Here is a 20,676-nt window from a genome sequence, read left to right on the forward strand (position 1 = left end):
TCCCTTCCTCTGCAATTTTTTCAAATAATTGCAGAAGGATAGGTGTTAGCTCTTCTCTAAATGGTTGATAGTATTCACCTGTGAAGCCATCTGGTCCTGGACTTTTGTTTGTTTGAAGTTTTTTAATCACAGTTTCAATTTCAGTACTTGTGATTGGTCCATTCATCTTTTCTCTTTCATCTTGGTTTAGTCTTGGAAGATTGTAGTTTTCTAAGCATTTGTCCATTTCTTCTGGGTTTTGCGTTTTATTGGCATGTAGTTGCATATAGTAGTCTCTTGTGATCCTTTGTATTTCTGTGATGTCCGTTGTTACTTCTCCTTTTTCATTTCTAATTTTATTGATTTGAGTCCTCTCTCTTTTTTTCTTGATAAGTCTGTTGATCTTTTCAAAGAACCGGCTTTTCATTTCATTGATCCTTTGCATGATTTTCTTCATTTCTATTCCATTGATTTCTGCTTTGATCTTTATGACTTCTTTCCTTCTACTAACTTTAGGTCTTGTCTGTTCTTCTCTGTCGAGCTGCTTTAGATGGAAAGTTAGCTTGTTTATTTGAGCTTTTTCTTGTTTCCTGAGGTGGGCTTGTATTGCTATGAACTTTCCTCTTAGAATAGTTTTTTCTGAATTCCATAGGTTTGGGATTGTCGTATCTTTGTTGTCATTTGCTTCTAGGTATTTTTCAATTTCCTCTTTGATTTCTTCAGTGATCCATTGATTTGATGACAGTGGTTTAGAGCTTCAGGTAGCCCAGGCTCTGTTCTCAGCAGCCTATTCTTAGTAATTTCACTGCCACCCTTAGCGCTTCAGTTCTAATGCAGAAGGTCTTTGGTTATATTTTTATTATAATATACTGTGATTGTATACTCTGTTCCTGGGCACTAAAAAAATTGTGTTACTGGCCCATACCTAGGATGTGTTATGAAAGTTATACCTTTTATCATAAGAAAAGAAAGGCATTCCCTGTGTGATAAATTAGATGTTAAAACTTCCAGTTCCCTTTTGTTTTTCAGAAAGAGACTATAAACATTGTCTTAAAACATATGATATTCTTGGTAATAATAAAAACAAATCCAGTTAACCATGTTCTTTTCACCAGCCTATCTTTAGAAAGCTTTTTAAAGGTTTACTAAAGTCAAGAAATACAACACTGTCCATCTTCCTCTTATCTATTAGCCCAATAAGATGAATGAGGTTAATTTGAAATGAAATAACCCAAGTGAATCTGTTCTGACTCTTACAATTTTTTTCCCTAAGGATCTAGATGTCATAACAATTTGAGAACTTTTCTGAGAATTAGAAGCAATTTCAAGGTCTTTAACACATAGAATGTACTCTTTTCCTTTTATGTTTCATCAGATATCTATTTCCATTCAACAGCAACTCCTCTGCCATTTATCTATGTACATATCCTTCCATTCCTCTGCATGTCCTTCTGAAGTCTGAACCTCAGAAAACTTAGACAATTTAAAACTTCACAACACAGCCTGGAAAATTTAGTGTTTGATTTATTATTGGGAAAGTGGGACTCACAATTTTGTAACTTATCAAAATATCATAAGAGAATTAAATAATGTGGATGGCCCAAAACAACAAATATCTATTGCAATGATCTTTTTTTTCCTTCTACATGAAGCAGTATTTAAATTACTGTGATAAAATTATTGCCCTCTGGTTCAGACATATAAAATGCTACTCTGCCTCTCTTTACTCTCTCATATGTTTAATATGTTTATCTGGAAAAATCTCTTTCCTTCTAGAGCCAAGATCTATCCAGGAATCTCAATCCATTGAGTCTTAGTTATATCCATGTGTCTATTTTTACATTTTTGTATAAATATTTTTCTTTTCTTTTCTTTTTCTTTTTTTCTTTTTAGGGCCATACCCACGGCGTATGGAAGTTCCCATGCTAAGGGTTGAATCAGGGCTATAGCTCCTGGCCTACACTGCAGCCACAGCAACTCAAGACCTGAGCCACATCTATGACCTACACTACAGCTCACAGCAACACTGGATCCTTAGCCCACTGAGCACAACCAGGGATCTAACCTGCATCCTCATGGATAATAGTTGGGGTTCATTACCACTGAGCCACGACAGGAACTCCTATATAAACATTTCAATTGCCTTGTTAATTATCTATACCCTCTGGGTTAGCAGATAGATCTTCCCTTCTGACCCTTTATTAGATTGAATCTGTGAATGTTGTTTTTTTCACTGTTTTATATTTTTATGAGAACTAATGGCCACATCCTCAGTTATTATTCCTTGTGTGTTATACCTAATGGTGTTTTCAACCATGTGATTTTACATGTGCAGGATTACTATAGCTAATATGGCTTAATGTGATATAGGAAATGAGCTTTCTAGAGGCTACTAGAAAGTTAGTTAGAAACAAATAGCCAATTTCTGTTATTTACCATAATAGGGCCATTGAAAAGTAACTGAGGCATATTCCTCCAATCCATTCTGCTTCTCTGCTTTCTGAACTTGGATGATATGCAGATTCTGGCACATTGCTGGATTGATAACCACTTAGCAGTCATCTGCAGTAACTTCACAAGAAAATTAATTGTGGGTAGCTTTGTTGAAAAAAAGGATAAGTGGAAAATCATAGTGGCATAAGATCTTTACCTTTTAGGGCTTTTCCTACAGATTTGGTTCAGTTATTTATCAGATTGTCAGAATTTTTGGAAATGTGAAAGGGAAGATTGAATTTTTTTCCAGAAGAAAACAATCAGCAGAACTTGTTATGGTAGGAAATTTGGACAGCAAATGGCACAGGTGATTGTGGCAGAATTCAACTAAGTTTATATTGCTGCTCTTTCCTTAATCATTACAGAAGAATTTTTGCACACCCAAAGATCTTCTAGTCTTAGCCTATAAAATTTGTAAGGCCACTGATGGTGTGAAGGGTGGGTGATTAGGAGTATTTTACAGCCTATCTGAATCTGACAATGTGAAAATTGAAATGACCATGAATTTAGTCTGTAACAGTCTTTACTTTCTAACACAGGTACCTTTGGCATATCCCAGTGACCTACTCCACAAGCTCCTCTAATGCTATTCACAGATACCTTCTGACATCAAAGACAGGTAATGAACTAACTAGTCAATAGGTGTTTTAATTCTGAAATTCAACACGTTCTGAGCTATTTAGAGGAAAGATACTGTAAGTAAATCTGATAATGGGAGAGGTATGTTTGAGGAAGTTCTTATTTATCCACGTATGTATTATTAAAAGAACCCTTTAGCTAGAAAGTCTGATTTTTTTCTTCAGTAGAAGTTTCTCTTATGCTTTTATCTCACTTAGAGAGAGGTTTGTATTTATATCAAGGAATGATGGCATCCTATCTTATCTTTTAATACCTGCTAATTCAGTGGAAAAAAAGCATGCTCTTTGGAATTGATTGGCCCTGGATGCAAATCCTCACTCTGGAACCTATTAGATGTGTGGCCTTAAGAACATTTCCTAACTTTGCCTGGGCTTTCATTTTTACATCTTATTTTAAATGGGGGACTAAGTCTTATAGAGTTTTTTTTAAGAGAATTGTAATGTTCTTTCACCATTTCCTATAATGTCTGTCATTAAAAATGCTTGATATGATTTTAATTTCTCCTTTAAACACTTCACTGAAAGTTGAGAATGTTTCCATCATAATGTCATTTCAACCTGGAGTCCTTATTTTGTGCCAGTAAGGACTGGACAAATGTATGCTTATTTACATATACATATTTCAATGAGCAGCTACTAAACCTTGACCAGCCCACCAATAAATCAAGCCAGATTGAGATCATGTTCATCATCTGGCTCATTGGGCCCTTGCATACCTCTTAGACCTATATATACTGCTTTTGAGAACAAATTCATCTGTCTTTTTCCTAGGAATTTGTTTATTTATTTATTTATTGTCTTTTTAGGGCTGCACCCATGGCATATGGAAGTTACCAGGCCAGGGGTCAAATCATAGTTGCAGCCACCAGCCTATGCCACAGCTCATAGCAATCCTGGATCCTTAACCCACTGAGCAACGCCAGGGATTGAACCTGTGTCCTCACAGATGCTAATCAGGTTCATTACTGCTGAGCCATGACGGAACTCCCAATTAATTAATTAATAATTAATTAATAATTAATTAATAATTAATTTAATAAGGCTCTCGTTCCCAAAATAACCCATCCTGTGAGCTATGAAAAAAAGTATCATCATGAGTCTTGCAAAGCTTTGTCTTCTCATTGCTTTATTAGTAATAGTGTGGAGAGTAACACTTTTGGAGAGGTTCCTGGTATGTAGGTTGACAAAGAAATGCCTGTACCAATTTTCTCCTCCTAGATACTCTGTATTTACCTGAAAAGACCAGTTGGGTGAAACTCAATGTGGACTCAAATGGCTACTACATTGTCCACTATGAGGCGCATGGATGGGACCAGCTCATCGCTGTGCTGAATCAGAACCACACACTTCTCAGACCTAAGGACAGAATAGGTCTGATTCACGATGCATTTCAGCTAGTAAGGTAATGCAAAATTGCATCTGATTTCACAGAATATAACTGATTCATAACCACATATGCTAGATTTCAAGCCAAATGTTCAGTGTTGATCAGTTTTATGATATGGATATGAATGGAGGTCAAGTATTGGCCTCTAGGCCAAAGCCTAAATTATTCTGCCCACAAAGTGTTTAAAAATTTAATCCAGGAGTTCCCGTTGTGGCTCAGCAGAAACTAATCTGACTAGGAACCATGACGTTTGGGTTCTATCCCAGGTCTTGCTCAGTGGGTTAAAGATCTGGTGTTACCATGAGCTGTGGTGTAGGTCACAGATGCGGCACGGATCTGGTGTTGCTGTGGCTCTGGCGTAGGCCGGAAGATTTGTCTGCTTAAAGAGAAGCTCTGAATAGATTACAAAGAAGGTAGATTAAAAATTTAAGACTAGGAAAAATGGGGAATATTGACGACTCAGCAAGTGAAAGCCAACCTTTCAAGTAGTTGCAAAGTCTTTTTTGCTGTTTCTACCCTATAAATTTATGGCTAGTCTAAATTTAGCACAAGGAACCCTACAGTTGTTGATGTATCAGTGGAAAAGCAATCACCATTTCTTCATTAAGTGGACAGTTATTAAAGTTCCAAATATAAATTTTGGGTTAAATTCAGATCAATTCAAGTACTACCTCTTCACTTCAGTTACTGTTTGACCTTTAGCAAGCTATTTAACCTTTTTAAGCCTAAATTTTCTAGTCTTTAAAACTTTTCTAGTCTTTAAAACTCCAGCCATAAAAAAGAACAAAATAATGCCTTTTGCAGCAACATGGTGGAACTAGAGACTCTCATACTGAGTGAAGTAAGTCTGAAAGAGAAAGACAAATACCATAGGAAAACACTTATTTCTGGAATCTAATATAAGGCACAAATGAACCTTTCCACAGAAAAAAAATCATGGACTTGGAGAGTAGACTTGTGATTGCCAGGGGATGAGTAGGGAGTTGGGTGGTTGGGGAGCTTGGGGTTAATAAGTACAAACTACTCCCTTTGGAATGGATTAGCAATGAGATCCTGCTGTGTAGCACTGGGAACCATGTCTAGTCACTTATGATGGAGCATGATAATGTATGAAAATAGAATATGTACATGTGTGTGTAAGTGGGTCACCATGGTGTACAGTAGAAAAAAAATTGTATTGGGGAAATAACTATTTAAAAAATAATTAAAAAAAGAATTAAAAACATAAAAATAAAAATAAACTCCACTAATAATAATTTATATCATTCAGGACTATTTTGAGGATTGCATAAGATAATGTATATAAAGCACTAAGTACAATAATAAATGCTCAATAAATGGTAGCTTTAGCATTGTTAGTATTACTAATATAAATTGTTTAAAAGATCATGTGTTGAATAGGAAGATGAAGTGACAACACAGAAGAATGCACCTTAAATAATGTGAAATTGGGGGGGAGCAGAATGTAAACCTAGGTATTATTATGTTTGCAACTAAATGAAAAAAAATAGCTAAGGTTAAAAAAACAGATATTCCAAAGTGCTATTAGTGAATGTGTAGGGTAGTGAAATTATTAGTTTTTCCCCTTCTTCTTTAATTTCCAATTGTTTTGTAATTATTTTTATTACTTTTATAATAAAAGTAATTATATAAAGAACCAATTTTAAAATTGCATAATACACCTAAATTTTTTTAGTTGCTACTCTTCCCCCATAATGCATATCTTTTCCTTCCCTGCCTCGTGAAATATCTATTCAAGAGTTAAAGGAAGTGATCAGTGATAACTTTATTTATTTATTTACTTAGTTTGGAGACAAAATTTGACCCAGGAATGGATCTTCATTTTAATTGGCTTTTAATACTTATTAAATGTAATTTAAAACTTAGACCTTCTCTGAGTTGAGTGGAACTAAAATGATAACCATAATTTCCTTAGAGATAAACATTTGTTTTGTTTTGTTTGCCTTTTTGCCTTTTCTAGGGCCGCTCCCATGGCATATGGAGGTTCCCAGTCTAGGGGTCTAATCGGAGCTTTTGCTGCTTGCCTATGCCAGAGCCACAGCAACGCAGGATCCGAGCCACGTCTGCAACCTACACCACAGCTCACGGCAATGCTGGATCCTTAACCCACTGAGCAAGGCCAGGGATTGAACCTGCAACCTCATGGTTCCTAGTCAGATTCATTAACCACTGCACCACGACAGGAACTCCCCAGATAAACTATTTGTTTCTTTTAGTCCAACACCGTAAAAAGAAGCCCCAAATTATTTCCTCAGGGACACAGTTTATTTCACAGAAGTACCATTTAGCTGAAACTTTATACAAGTAAGTAGATACAGACTTTTTCCTGTTGGGCTGAAATGTATGCTTATATATTGGTTTCATCTTTAAACAGACATGCAGATAACATTTTGTGCATTGATTGAAGCAGAAAGCAGGTGAGGGGGCTGGATTTTTATTAAATAATTAATAACTATGTAAAAAGAAGAGGAGTCCATCTTAAATAAATATTAAGATTTTAAAAGTTTTAAGTAGGTAAATATAAAAGTAAATATTGGCATTCCTTAATAAAAAAATAAATTGGGCTGGACCCAAAAGAAAGGATTAATATAAAGTGATTTTTATGTGTTAAGCATTCTTTTTAAAATTTTAACCCTAGAATATAATACCTAGTTTTTTCCTGTTGCTGATCCTGTAGGTAGAGTGTAGTCTATAGCATCTGAAAGGAAATAATATGTCACATCGAGTACAGCAAGGACATGTCAGTAATTCTCGGAATAGGAAAGGCTTACGATGCATAATATGCCACTTGCTTCTTAATATTTTTTTCTGTTGGTGACCTTGTAATCCAGTTTATTCTACTTCTTATTCCATTGATGATGCATGAGAAAAATGAAAGAAAACACTTTGTCTTTCTAGGAAAGTCTAAATAGGCATAAACAAAGCAGCCAATTCTTCTTTTATTTCTCAACCAGTTTCATATTGGTTTCCCCAACATGAGCACAGTAATGAATGAATTTTGTGCTGGATTTAACATTTAAAATTGCAAAAGTTATGCCTATATTTATACTTATCAGCTGCACCATATACTATGATACTTATGCATGTGGGGATAGTGACATTTTGTAGATTTGGGTTTTAAAAAATATAGCAGACCATAGAATCATAGAGCATGTGGTTCAGCCCTCTGTCTTCAGAAGAAACTTTTGGGAAATTTACCACAAGTCTGTTTTACAGCAGTATGTCACTCTAATTGCGAAGAGTATTGCCATAATAAAAGTTGGTTCTTTTAAATTTCACTGCTTTCTAGTTTCAGTTCTCTCAATTTACATGAGAATTTCAAATTTTAAAAAAAGCCCGAAGGAGGTAAGGCATTATATTAATGAAAAATTCAACAGAGACATTCTTTGTTCTGGAATTTGTTTACATATCAAACTATGATGCCTTTTTTTTTTTTTTTTTTGTCTTTTTGCTATTTCTTGGGCCGCTCCCAAGGCATATGGAGGTTCCCAGGATAGTAGTCGAATCGGAGCTGCAGCCATCAGCCTACGCCAGAGACACAGCAATGCGGGATCCAAGCCGAGTCTGCAACCTACCCCACAGCTCACGGCAACGCCGGATCCTTAACCCACTGAGCAAGGGCAGGGACCGAACCCGCAACCTCATGGTTCCTAGTCGGATTCGTTAACCACTGCTCCACGACAGGAACTCCCTTTTTTATGTTTTAAATTACTCAATGGATTTATTACATTTATAGTTGTACAGTGATCATCACAATCCAGTTTTATAGGATTTCCATCCCACACCCCCAGCGCATCCCCCCACCTCCCAAACTATCTCCTTTGGAAACCGTAAGTTTTTCAAAGTCTGTGAGTCAGCATCTGTTCTGCAAAGAAGTTCCTTCTGTCCTTTCTTCAGATTCCACATGTCAGTGATAGCATTTGATGTTGGCATCTCATTGTCTGACCGACTTCACTTAGCACGATAGTTTCTAGGTCCATCCATGTTCCTAAAAATGCCGGGTTTTCATTCCTTTTAATGGCTGAGTAATATTCCATCGTGTATACATACCACATCTTCTTGATCCGCTCCTCTGTCGATGGACGTTTAGGTTGTTTCCTCATCTTGGGGGTTGAAAATAGTGCTGCAATGAACACTGGAGTACATGTGTCTTTTTGAGTCATGGTTTTCCCTGGATAGATGCCCAGGAGTGGGATTGCTGGGTCAAATGGTAGTTCTATTTTCAGTTTTCTGAGGACTCTCCAAACTGTTTTCCACAGTGGTTGCCCCAGTTTACAATCCCACCAACAGTGTGCTAGGGTTCCTTTCTCTCCACACCCTCTCCAGCACTTCATTGTTTGTAGACATTTTGATGAAGGCCATTCTGGCTGGTGTAAGGTGGTACCTCATCATGGTTTTGATTTGCATTTCTCTAATAAGGAGTGGTGTTGAATATCTTTTCATGTGTTTTCTGGCCATCCATATGTCTTCTTTCTCCAAAGAAAGATCTGTTTAGATCGTCTGCCCATTTTTTGATGGGGTTGTTTGGTTTTTTGGTATTGAGCTACAGGAGGCGTTTATAAATTTTGGATATTACTCCCTTGTCAGTCGATTCATTTGCAAAGATTTTCTCCCATTCTGTGGGTTGTCTTTTTGTGTTGTTTAGGGTTTCCTTGGCTGTGCAGAAACTTTTAAGTTTAATTATGCCCCATTTGTTTATTTTTGTTTTTACTGCCATTACGCTAAGAGGTGGCTCTGAGAAGATGTTGCTGTTGTTTATGTCAGAGAGTGTTTGGCCTTTGTTTTCCTCTAAGAGCTTTACAGTGTCTGGTCTTACATCTAGGTCTTTAATCCATTTGGAGTTGATTTTTGTGTATGGTGTTAGGGAGTGTTCTGATTTCATCCTTTTCCATGTGGCTGTCCAGTTTTCCCAGCACCACTTGTTGAACAGGCAGTCTTTTCGCCATTGTATATTCTTGCCTCCTTTGTCACAGATTAGTTGGCTGTTAGGTGCATGGGTTTAATTCTGGGCTTTCTATCCTGTTCCACTGATCTATATTTCTGTGTTTGTGCCAGTACCATATGGTTTTGGTGATTGTTGCTTTGTGGTATAGTATGAAGTCCGGGAGGCTGATTCCTCCAGCTCCATTTTTCTTTTTCAAGGTGTCTTTGGCTCTTCTGGGTCTTTTGTGCTTCCAAACAAACTTTAAGAGATTTTGTTTGAGTTCTGTGAAAAATGTCCTTGGTAATCTGTAGATTGCCTTGGGTAGTATAGTCATTTTGATCATGTTGACTCTTCCAATCCAAGAGCATGGTATGTCTTTCCATCTATTTGTGTCCTCTTTGATTTCTTTCATCAGTGCTTTAGAGTTTTCAGAGGACAGGTCTTTTGTCTCTTTAGGTAGGTTTACTCCTAGGTATTTTATTCTTTTGGATGCAATAATAAACAGGATGGCTTCCTTAATTTCTCTTTCTGATCTTTCATTGTTAGTATATCGAAATGCCATCAATTTCTGTGTATTAATTTTGTATCCTGCAACTTTGGCAAATTCATTGATGAGCTCTAATAGTTTTCTGGTAGTGTCTTTAGGATTCCCTAGGTATAGTATCTTGTCATCTGCAAATAGTGATAGTTCTACTTCTTTCTTTCCAATATGGATTCCTTTTATTTCTTTTACTTTTCTGATTGCTGTATTTTGTTTAAGTTTTTTGCATCTATGTTCATCAGTGAAATTGGCCTGTAGTTTTCTTTTTTTGTGGTGTCTTTGTCTGGTTTTGATATCAGGCTGATGGTGTACTCATAGAATGAGTTTGGGAGTGTCCCTTCCTCTGCAATTTTTTTGAATAATTGCAGAAGGGTAGGTGTTAGCTCTTCTCTAAATGTTTGATAGAATTCGCCTGTGAAGCCATCTGGTCCTGGACTTTTGTTTGTTGGAATTCTTTTTTTTTTTTTTTTGTCTTTTTACCTTTTCTAGGGCCACTCCCGCAGTATATGGAGGTTCCCAGGCTAGCAGTCTAATCAGAGCTGCAGCCACCGGCCTACGCCAGAGCCACAGCAATGCAGGATCCGAGCCGTGTTTGCGACCTACACCACAGCTCACAGCAGTGCCGGATCCTAACCCACTGAGCAAGGCCAGGGATTGAACCCGCAACCTCATGGTTCCTAGTTGGATTTGTTAACCACTGCACCACAACAGGAACTCCATGTTGGAAGTTTTTTAATCACAGTTTCAATTTCAGTACTTGTGATTGGTACACTCATCTTTTCTATTTCATCTTGATTTAGTCTTGGAAGATTGTACCTTTCTAGTAATTTGTCCATTTCTTCTGGGTTTTGCGTTTTATTGGCATGTAGTTGCATATAGTAGTCTCTTGTGATCCTTTGTATTTCTGTGATGTCCGTTGTTACTTCTCCTTTTTCATTTCTAATTTTATTGATTTGAGTCCTCTCTCTTTTTTTCTTGATAAGTCTGGCTAAGGGTTTATCAATTTTGTTGTGCTTTTCAAAGAACCAGCTTTTCATTTCATTGATCCTTTGCATGATTTTCTTCATTTCTATTCCATTGATTTCTGCTCTGATCTTTATGACTTCTTTCCTTCTACTAACTTTAGGTCTTGTCTGTTCTTCTCTGTCGAGCTGCTTTAGATGGAAAGTTAGCTTGTTTATTTGAGCTTTTTCTTGTTTCCTGAGGTGGGCTTGTATTGCTATGAACTTTCCTCTTAGAATAGTTTTTTTCTGAATTCCATAGGTTTTGGATTGTCGTATCTTTGTTGTCATTTGCTTCTAGGTATTTTTCAATTTCCTCTTTGATTTCTTCAGTGATCCATTGGTTGTTTAGTAGCATGTTGTTTAGTCTCCACATGTTTGTATTTTTTGCAGTTTTTTTCTTGTTGTTGATGTCCAGTTGTATAGCCTTGTGGTCGGAAAAGATGCTTGATATGATTTCAATTTTCTTAAAGTTACTGAGGTTGGATTTGTAGCCTAGGGTGTGATAAATCCTAGATAAAGTTTTGTGTGCACTTGAGAAGACTGTGTATTCTGTTGCTTTTGGATGGAATGTCCTATAAATATCTATTAAGTCCATCTGGTTTAATACTTCATTCTGGGCCTGTGTTTCCTTATTGATTTTCTGTCTGGATGATGTCTATTGCTGTAAGTGGGGTGTTAAAGTCCCCCACTATTATTGTGTTATTGTCGATTTGTCCTTTTAAGGTTGTTAGCAGTTGCCTTATATATTGTGGTGAACCTATGTTGGGTGTGTAGATATTTAAAATTGTTATATCTTCTTCTTGGATTGATCCTTTGATCGTTAGGTGGTAACCTTCCTTGTCCCTTAAAATATTCTTCATTTTAAAATCTATTTTGTCTGATATGAGTATTGCTACTCCAGCTTTCTTTTGATCCCCATTTGCATGGAATATTTTCTTCCGTCCTCTCACTTTCAATTTGTATGTGTCCCTAGAAGTGAAGTGGGTCTCTTGAAGGCAGCATATATATGGGTCTTGTTTTTGTATCCATTCAGCCAATCTATGTCTCTTGTTTGGGGTGTTTGCTCCATTAACATTTAAGGTAATTATTGATATGTATGTTCTTATTGCCATTTTATTAATTGCTTTTGATTTGTTTTTGTTGCTCTTTTTTCTTCCCTTCTTCTCTGTTCTCTCCTCTTCTGTCTTGATGACTATCTTTAGTGTTGTATTTGAGTTGATTTTTCTTATTTGTTTGTGTATCAGTTGTAGATTTTTGGTTTGCAGTTACTCTGAAGTTTTGATATAAGAGTCTATATATATACAGGATTGTTTAAATTGTTGGTCTCTTAATTGCAAGTTCATCTCCAGTGTCCTGCATTTGTACCCTCCTCTTCTCATGATTTCTGTTTTTGGTGGCATCATTGTGCGTGGATGATTTCATATCTTTACTGTATATATACCTTTACTGGTGAGGCTTGTCATTTGTGATATTTTCGTTTCTGGTTGTGGCCTTTTCTCTTCTGCCTAGAGAATTCCTTTAGTATTTGTTGTAAAGCTGGTTTTAATGTTGCTGAATTGTCTTAGCTTTTGCTTATCTGTGAAGCTTTTGATTTCTCCTTCAAATCTGAATGAGAGCCTTGCTGAGTAAACTAATCTTGGTTGGAGGTTTTTTCCTTTCATCACATTGAGTATATCATACCACTCCCTTCTGGACTGCAGAGTTTCTGCTGAAAAATCTGCTGATAACCTTATCAGGGTTCCCTTGTATGTTATTTGTTTCTTTTCCCTAGCTGCTTTCAAGATTTTCTCTTTGTCTTTCATTTTGGTCAGTTTGATTGATATGTGTCTTGGTGTATTCCTCCTTGGGTTTATTTTATATGGTGCTCATTGCGCTTCCTGGATTTGAATGAGTGGTTCCTTTCCCATGTTATGGAAGTTTTCGGCTATTATCTCTTTGAATATTTTTTCTATCCCTTTCTCTCTATCTTCTCCTCCTGGCACCCCTATAATATGGATGTTGGTGCATTTAACGTCATCCCAGAATTCTCTGAGAGTATCTTCATTTGTTTTCAATCTTTTTCTCTTTTCTCTTCTGCATTTGTGATTTCCACTAATCTGTCCTCCACCTCGCTTATTCGTTCTTCTGCCTCCTATATTCTGCTGTTGGCTGCTTCTAATGAATTTTTTATATCAGTTATTTCAGTTGTATTTTGCATCTCTTCTTGCTTAAGTTTTATATCTTGTATCTCTTTGCTCAATGTTTCCTGTAAATTATCCATCTTTGCCTCCAGTTTATTTCCAATGTCTTGCATCATCTTCTGCATCAACAGTATAAAGTCTTTTTCCTGGAGGCTGAGAATCTCCTGATCACCTGAACTCCCAACTGTTTTTCTGGGATTTTTTTTTTCTTTCTCCCTTATCTGAGTTATATAGTTCTCTGTCTTTTCATTTTTATAGGTTTTTTTGTGTGGTGACCTTTTTACAGATAATAGAGTTGGAGCCTCTCTTACTTCTGGTGTCTGCCCCCCTTATGTCTGAAGTTAGTATGGGGGGCTTGCTGTAGGCTTTCTAATGAGAGGGACTGATGCCTGCCCACTTGTAGGTGGAGCTGATTCTAAACCCTCTGGTGGGTGGGGCTTTGTCTCTGGGTGAGATTAGAGGTGGCTGTGTGCCTGGGGGGGTCTTTAGGCAGCTTGTTTACTGAGGGATGGGGCTGTGATCCCACCTGAATTGTTGTTTGGCCTAGGGCTTCTCAGCGCTAGTGGGTGGGGCTAGGTTTTGCCAAAATGGCCACCTCCAGAGAAACACACACTGATGAAGATTCCCAAGAGCTTTTCTTCCAATGTCCTTCCCCCACAAAAAGCCACATTCACCCCTGCTTTGCCAGTAGGTCCTCCAAGAACTGCAGCCAGGCCCAACCCAGATTCCCATGGAGACCCTGCTTTGTCCTCAGACCCAGTGCACAAGAAAGTCTGTTGTACCTTCCAAGAATGGGGTCTCCAACTTCCCCTAGTCCTGTGGAGCTCCTGCTCACAAGCCCCACTGACCTACAATGCCAGATGCTCCAGGGGCTCTTTCTCCCAGTGCCAGATCCCCACATGTGGATCTGAACTTTGATGTGGAGCTCAGAACTCTTACTCCCATAGGTGAGTCTCTGTGATACAGTTACATTCCAGTCCTTGGGGCTTCCCACTTGGGAGGTATTGGGTTGCTTATATCATGTAATCGCCCCTCCTACCCCTTAATGTGGCCTCCTCTTTGTCTTTTGGAGTAGGATGTCTTTTTGAAAGTTTCTGGTCCATTTGGTTGAAGATTGCTCAGATTTGGTTGTAACTTTTGTTGTTTTTAGGAGAGAAGTGGAGCTCCAGTCCTTCTATTCTGCCATCTTAATCCCATCTCTCTAACTATTATGCTTAACCTGGGAGTTGGGTATTGGCAAGAATGTCTTATAGATGCTGTGAGGACACAAGTCTTCACATAAAAACATGTGAGAACCACTTTACAAAGGTGAAAGTATAATGATTTATTTCCTCTATGAATGATCCCCTAACGTTTTGGTATTCAGAATAGAAGTTTTGTTATTTGTTCTTCTCATTAATGGAAATTGCAGAAAAGGCATATCACTTTAGAATCTAAGCAGATTCCTTTAAAAAGTGAAAACACTTGTTAGGTCCCACTCAGAATAACTGCTGTTTCACTGTTAGGCTCTAGGAAGGGCTTCTAAAAAAGAAAAGACATGCACCTGTCCTCAAACTTCCAAATTCACTTTCAGGAATAATTCAAACCCACAAATCAAGCAATTAGAGAATGACAGAATATATGAAAAAAATGATTTAATTTGGAGCTAAATATTGTTAGCTAATGTTGATTTCATTCACAGACCTCTCACTTATGTTAAGTACTATTCTAAGTCCTTCATCTGTATTAACTCATTTCACCCTTAAAACAGTAGGATTCAAGTAGATACCATTATTACTCCATTGCATGGAGGAGGCAGCAGAAATCCAGAGATTAAATAATTTGCCCAAGGGCAGAGCAAGGATTTATGCCAAATGGTCTGAATATAATGCACTGCCTCTGTTATTGCTCTCTAAATCATATTTGTTTTAATATTGACAATATGGAGAACTATAAGACATGCACAAATCACTGACATTTGTCTTATACCTCAGTGCAGGAAGGTTGACCCTAGACAAAGCCCTTGACCTGACTCACTATCTCCAGCATGAAACAAGCATCCCTGCCCTTCTCCAGGGTTTGGATTACCTGGAATCTTTTTACCACACCATGGACAGAAGGAATATTTCAGACATCACTGAAAATCTTAAGGTTGGTATCATTTTCAGAAAATTCACGAAGTAGAATATGCAGTGCCTAGAGGATCAGTGAGTCTTATTCTGCTTTGTGTGATCCCTTGGGGTTAAATCTTGGAGAACCTGAGGAAACCAGCTGATGGCACAGCACAGTCAACACCTCAGCACCTAATGGCTGGATGTCCCTCATTACTTGTCATCCCCATCCTAAGAGCTAGGTATCATGATCATGACCAAAACATCCCTCCTAAGGTGATTTTGCCTCATATTAATTGATGTTCCCGTCTATGATAGGTATTTAAGTTGTGTTTCTAATGGAGAAACTAACTCTATTTCTTAAGCCTGGTGGGTGGGGGCCAAAAAAAGAGAAGTAAGATATAAAGATAAGTAGTTCTATGTTTGGAAAAAGGTTCATGCAGTTTAGAGTTGAGCCCTTTAGATGGGTGAATGTTAGCTGTGTTAAGAACTAAATTTAGCCTCTGTATAAACCACCCCATGCTCTCTGCAGCGTTACCTTCTCCAGTATTTTAAGCCAGTGATTGACATGCAAAGCTGGAGCGACGAGGGCTCGGTCTGGGACAGAAGGCTTCGCTCATCTCTCTTGAAGCTAGCCTGTTACCTGAACTATGCCCCTTGCATCCGGAAGGCAACCGAACTCTTCTCTCAATGGATGGAATCCAGTGGAAAATTAAAGTAGATCTAGACTTCTGTCCTATTCTTTGTTCCTTTCACTTTGATGTAAAAGTCTTTGATCATGCAAGACATTAGATTTAAAACCTTTTAGTGAGGCTAGAAAAAAAAAACAGACTAGGAATTACATACTCTTGTTTCATACTCCCACATAATAAGCGCTCAGTAGATTTTGTGGGAAATGAGGTTTAGGTCGCTGTAGGGGGGAGCTAATAAAAGTTCCATACCAGAAAGATTGCCAGAGGGTGGAAGTGGGGATGGGGTGCCCAAACTCTAAGAGTTATTCTTTTTAAAGATAAAAAGCAATATGAAATATACATGTAATCTGAACACCTGTGATTAGTTGATGAAAGTCAAAAAAAAGTAGGGATGCGTTTTTTAATGTGCTTACTTCCTCATTAACTAATACCAAACTGCAGATCAAGCCTTGGCACCAAGTTTCACCTTGATAAGAAACCGATGATTTGGACCATCTGAAGGATGTATATGGTAGCAAAATTCCTTTTTTTTTTTTTTTTTAATGCTGCATATGTGGCATATGGAAGTTTCCAGGCTATGGGTTGAATTAGAGCTGCAGCTGCCTGCCTACTCCACAGCCATAGCAATGTGGGATCTGAGCCTCGTCCGTGACCTACACCACAGCTCGTGGCAATGCCAGATCCTTGACCCAACGAGCTAGGCAAGGGATTGAACCTGCATCCTCGTGGATACTAGTCTGGTTCATTTCTGCTGCACCATAATGGGAACTCCTATGTGGCAAAATTGATTCTGGTTGTTATTATAATCAGAAAGATGCCCAGTGATCAAATGGGTTATGCTGCAGCTCCGTTTCGAAGCTGCAACCCATAGGTGTGAAAAGACCCCATAATCTTTTCATTGAAGCACTGATTTCTGTCCAATACATGATTTTGTATTGTTACTGTTAAAACTCTGACTCTAGGGTTGGATGATTTGAGAAATTAAATCTTTATGTAAATTAAGGAAAATTTGTTTTTTTAAATGGAAAAAAATTTTCACAACTTTAGTACCATGTAAAGTAGTGGTGTCAACTTTCCCTCTGCCAAATTATGACATGCTATCATAATTTTTCTCCATATAACTAGATCTCAGTGAGCTTTTTGAAATCTCGTTTGAATTCTTCTTTAAAAAAAAAGTAATTTATTTTCTTCCTTTTGGACTTTTCCACTCTGTGATTTAAGTTTAAAATCAGTTTCACGAAAAAATACATCTTTTAGCTGTATTTTTCTCTTCTTTTTGCTCATGTTTGAATGAAGTATATGAGTGAGACTAAAACATAAACATTCTGCTGCCCCTTAACACAATAGAATACTATCCTGTCCTTATGCTAGTTACAAGAGGGATGATCTTATCTATAGTAACCCAAGACCAATAGATATGATGGTTTAACATGTTGAACAAGATGCTCTTCCTATGAAAAAATTCTGCATAAATTTCATTTGTGCTAGTACATAAGAATACATAATTAAATATTGCAGATTTATTTTTTCTAGACTCCAAGAGCACTAGTATTAATCCTAAGGGAACATTTCCTTTTATAGATTAATTATTTACATCATTAATTCATGAATTCAAAATATAATGCTTTGTATGTTGCCTGTGTGCCAGTCATTGCTGGTGGTGACAAGGATAAAGCAGTGAGCAAAACAACTATGCATCCTGCTTTGAAGGAACTTACAATTTATTTGTTACCAATTTTCATAAATTTGTACAGTAAAATATACTAAAATCAAAATGTAGGTTATAATTTAATTACTTAATTTTTGTTTTATGTTTTAAAGGCATTTGGAATATTTAAGTACATATAGTATAATGGAAATAGCATAGCATTAGAATTATAGGTCTAAATCCTCTTTCTGAAAGGTTAGCATGTCACCTTGGTGCAAGTTACTTAACCTTTTCAAGCTTTATTTCCAATTTTTAAAAATTAGGATAATTTTTCCGTCTCACTGGATAGTTTTGATAGTTTTTGATAAGTTGTACAGAGACTAGTACCATCCCTACCATATGGTCTTTGCATGATAAATGTTTCCTGTCCCATCTCCACTTCTCTGTGTTGTAGTTTTTCTAAGCCATCAATATATCAATTATTATTGAGCTAATGATATTTGGGATTAAAAATCATAGCCCAATTAGAATTAAAACTAATTAATATCCCACCAGACAATAAACACCCCAAACCGTGGTATTTTCCTTAGGTGGACAGAAAATAATAATACTGCATCTTATCAGTTTTAAAGAATTGTAAAGTGACTGAACTTTAAACAACTGTACAAAATTACAGTTCTTTAGACCTAGAGAGTCAGATAACCCTCAGATAGGCTTGCTAGAAAATACTCTTAACGTGACATAAAGAAGCAAATAATAATCTTTTTTAAAAAATCGTATAGCACCAATATAGGCTATTTAATGACAGAAGTCTGTATAAACCAGTGCTTTTATATTTCAGAAGTCATCTCTTTTATCACACCATCAACTTTCCATTTTCATCTCCAAGTAGGTTAAAATTTTATGACCATTATCTTTGCTGACATTGATCATCAGTAGGAAGAAAACCACAAATAATTTGCAAAGTAAAATTACATAAAATATTTTTTATAAAAATTTGCCATAAAAATATTTAATATGCTGAGTATTAGAAATAACTCAGAGGTGATTCTGTTACAGCAATTTAAAATCATAATGAGTTTTTTCTTTAATAATTTTTTTTTAACTTTGGTGCTTAATATTACAGTATCCCAACTGATGTTTTAAAGATTGTGTATTCTGTGGGTGCTCAAACAACAGAAGGATGGAATTACCTTTTAGAACAATATGGACTCTCATTGTCAGGTGCTGAAAAAAACAAAATTCTCTATGCATTGTCAACCAGCAAACATCAGGAGAAGTTGATAAAGTAAGTGAATTTATCCAAATTGCGAAAAGTAAATTTGCACATATTCGAGGAAGTTGCTAAAATTTCAGCAGCCAGTTTCAAAGACATCATAATAATTGAATCAGAATTGAACTGTTTTGACTTTACTTCCAAAAAGATATATCAGATATACTGATAAAATGCAAATAGTGAAAATAGATATTCTTTAGGTATTAATCTTGTGAGTGATATTAGATAAAGAGCTGTTTTACATGTAGAACCTTGGAGGAAAATTATTGTCAAAAACACGTTCTTGCATATAAGATGCTAATCAAAGATTTTTTGAAATAATAAATGAATAGCATCACTGCTAGAAAAAAGTAAAAGCTTAACTGAAACTCTTTAAAAAATGTTAGCCAGCAGAGAATTTATTACAGTTTTTGGTACATTATATTTTTATCATGCTTTTTTTCTCTCTTTTAATATATTGGTCGCCAGTGTTAATTTCCATTATGTAATACATACCATGAAAATTCAAGTGGTTTTATTTCTCCAGATTAATTGATCTAGGAATGGAAGGAAAGGTTATCAAGACACAGGACTTGGCATCTCTTCTTTACGTGATTGCCAGAAATCCAAAGGGGCAGCAATTAGCCTGGAATTTTGTAAAAGAAAATTGGACCCATCTCCTTGAAAGGTTGGTATTTGTTTAGGGCCAATGTGTGTTCTTCCACCCAGATATCTCGGTTGCATAAAACCAAGTGTAATCACATGTCCCTTACAGCATATAAATTATATCATTTTTACTCAAATGGTTTGAAGAAGTCTATCAACTGTAAAATTCACTAGCTCAGATTAGCCTTTCCAGGTATAAGGGAAAGGAATGAAAAGAAGGAATGAGAAGCAGATTTCTCTTACTCAGCTCAGGCAATGAAGAATTGCTGGGAATAAGAATGAGTTGAGTTAAATCCAGTCATAACCACCCCATCTCCCCAGTCTAGCTCTCTCTCCAGCCCAGAAGAAGCCAATGAAGCCATGGATAGTGCATCAAACATGACTTATTTGTTAGTGCAATTTTGTTTTAGAGGAAAAGAACTTCAGGAATTTTGATGAGGGCTAATCCCTACTCCCAGTTCTTCTTGGGAGGTGTTGCAGTGGAGAGCTTAGAGTGGCTAAAAGAAATTCAATCAGAGGTGTTTTGGAAGCCCCCCTTGGAAACTGGATCAGTTATAGATCTTTAGAATTTCAACTTCAGGGAGAACTAGAGCTCACTCCAATGTGTTCCTGAACCTAAAATAGCCCCAGAAAAACCAATGATTAGATTTCATTGGAATGTATGGGATGGCATTGTCTTTTCTTACAGAAAACCTCCTGCTAAGATTAAGATGTTCAGCCATTCCTTTTCCAAATCCAGAATTTCATTTATGAACTAAATGGAAAATAACCTGAATGAGAGAGCTGTGCATTTTGCTCTGTTTATCTTTAGCATCAGCTAGCCTCGCTGATGTCAGTCATCCCGTTCCTCTTTGCCCTCATTTCTTAGCTGTAAAGGACTTGGTGTCCTCACAGACAGCTTTGTGTAAGCCAAGAGCATACTTCTGCTTCTCTCCCAGACCTTTGGGTTGATATCCACAATAAATTAGAAATTCACTCTTTCCTTCCCTCCTTTTTTCCTTCCTCCCTGCCCCCCTTCCTTCCTTCTTCTTCCCCCCTCCCTACCTCCCTTCCTTCCTCTCCCTCATTCCCTCCCTCCCTCTCTCCCTCCCTCTCTCTTTTTCTCTCTTTCTTTCTTTCCTTCTTTTTAAATATCTTAAGAACCCCACTGGAACCATT

At 37.0% G+C, this 20,676-nt stretch overlaps 1 protein-coding gene across 4 annotated transcripts in view; it reads left to right on the plus strand.

Moving 5' to 3' along the window:
• ERAP2 (endoplasmic reticulum aminopeptidase 2) overlaps positions 1 to 20,676 on the plus strand; it is a 51,341-nt gene that overhangs the window by 27,990 nt on the left and 2,675 nt on the right. For 3 of the 4 annotated variants that reach the window (XM_047778346.1, XM_047778348.1, XM_047778347.1), the window contains 6 exons: positions 3,012 to 3,091; positions 4,329 to 4,512; positions 15,141 to 15,297; positions 15,790 to 15,974; positions 18,724 to 18,885; positions 19,400 to 19,540. In XM_047778346.1, coding sequence (XP_047634302.1) covers positions 3,012 to 3,091; positions 4,329 to 4,512; positions 15,141 to 15,297; positions 15,790 to 15,974; positions 18,724 to 18,885; positions 19,400 to 19,540 — 909 coding nt within the window. Of the gene's footprint in view, positions 1 to 3,011; positions 3,092 to 4,328; positions 4,513 to 15,140; positions 15,298 to 15,789; positions 15,975 to 16,390; positions 16,461 to 18,723; positions 18,886 to 19,399; positions 19,541 to 20,676 lie in introns of those variants that run through there. The other variant, XM_047778349.1, reaches the window with a different exon arrangement.

Source organism: Phacochoerus africanus, chromosome 4, assembly GCF_016906955.1.
Source record: "Phacochoerus africanus isolate WHEZ1 chromosome 4, ROS_Pafr_v1, whole genome shotgun sequence".
Lineage (NCBI taxonomy): Eukaryota > Metazoa > Chordata > Mammalia > Artiodactyla > Suidae > Phacochoerus > Phacochoerus africanus.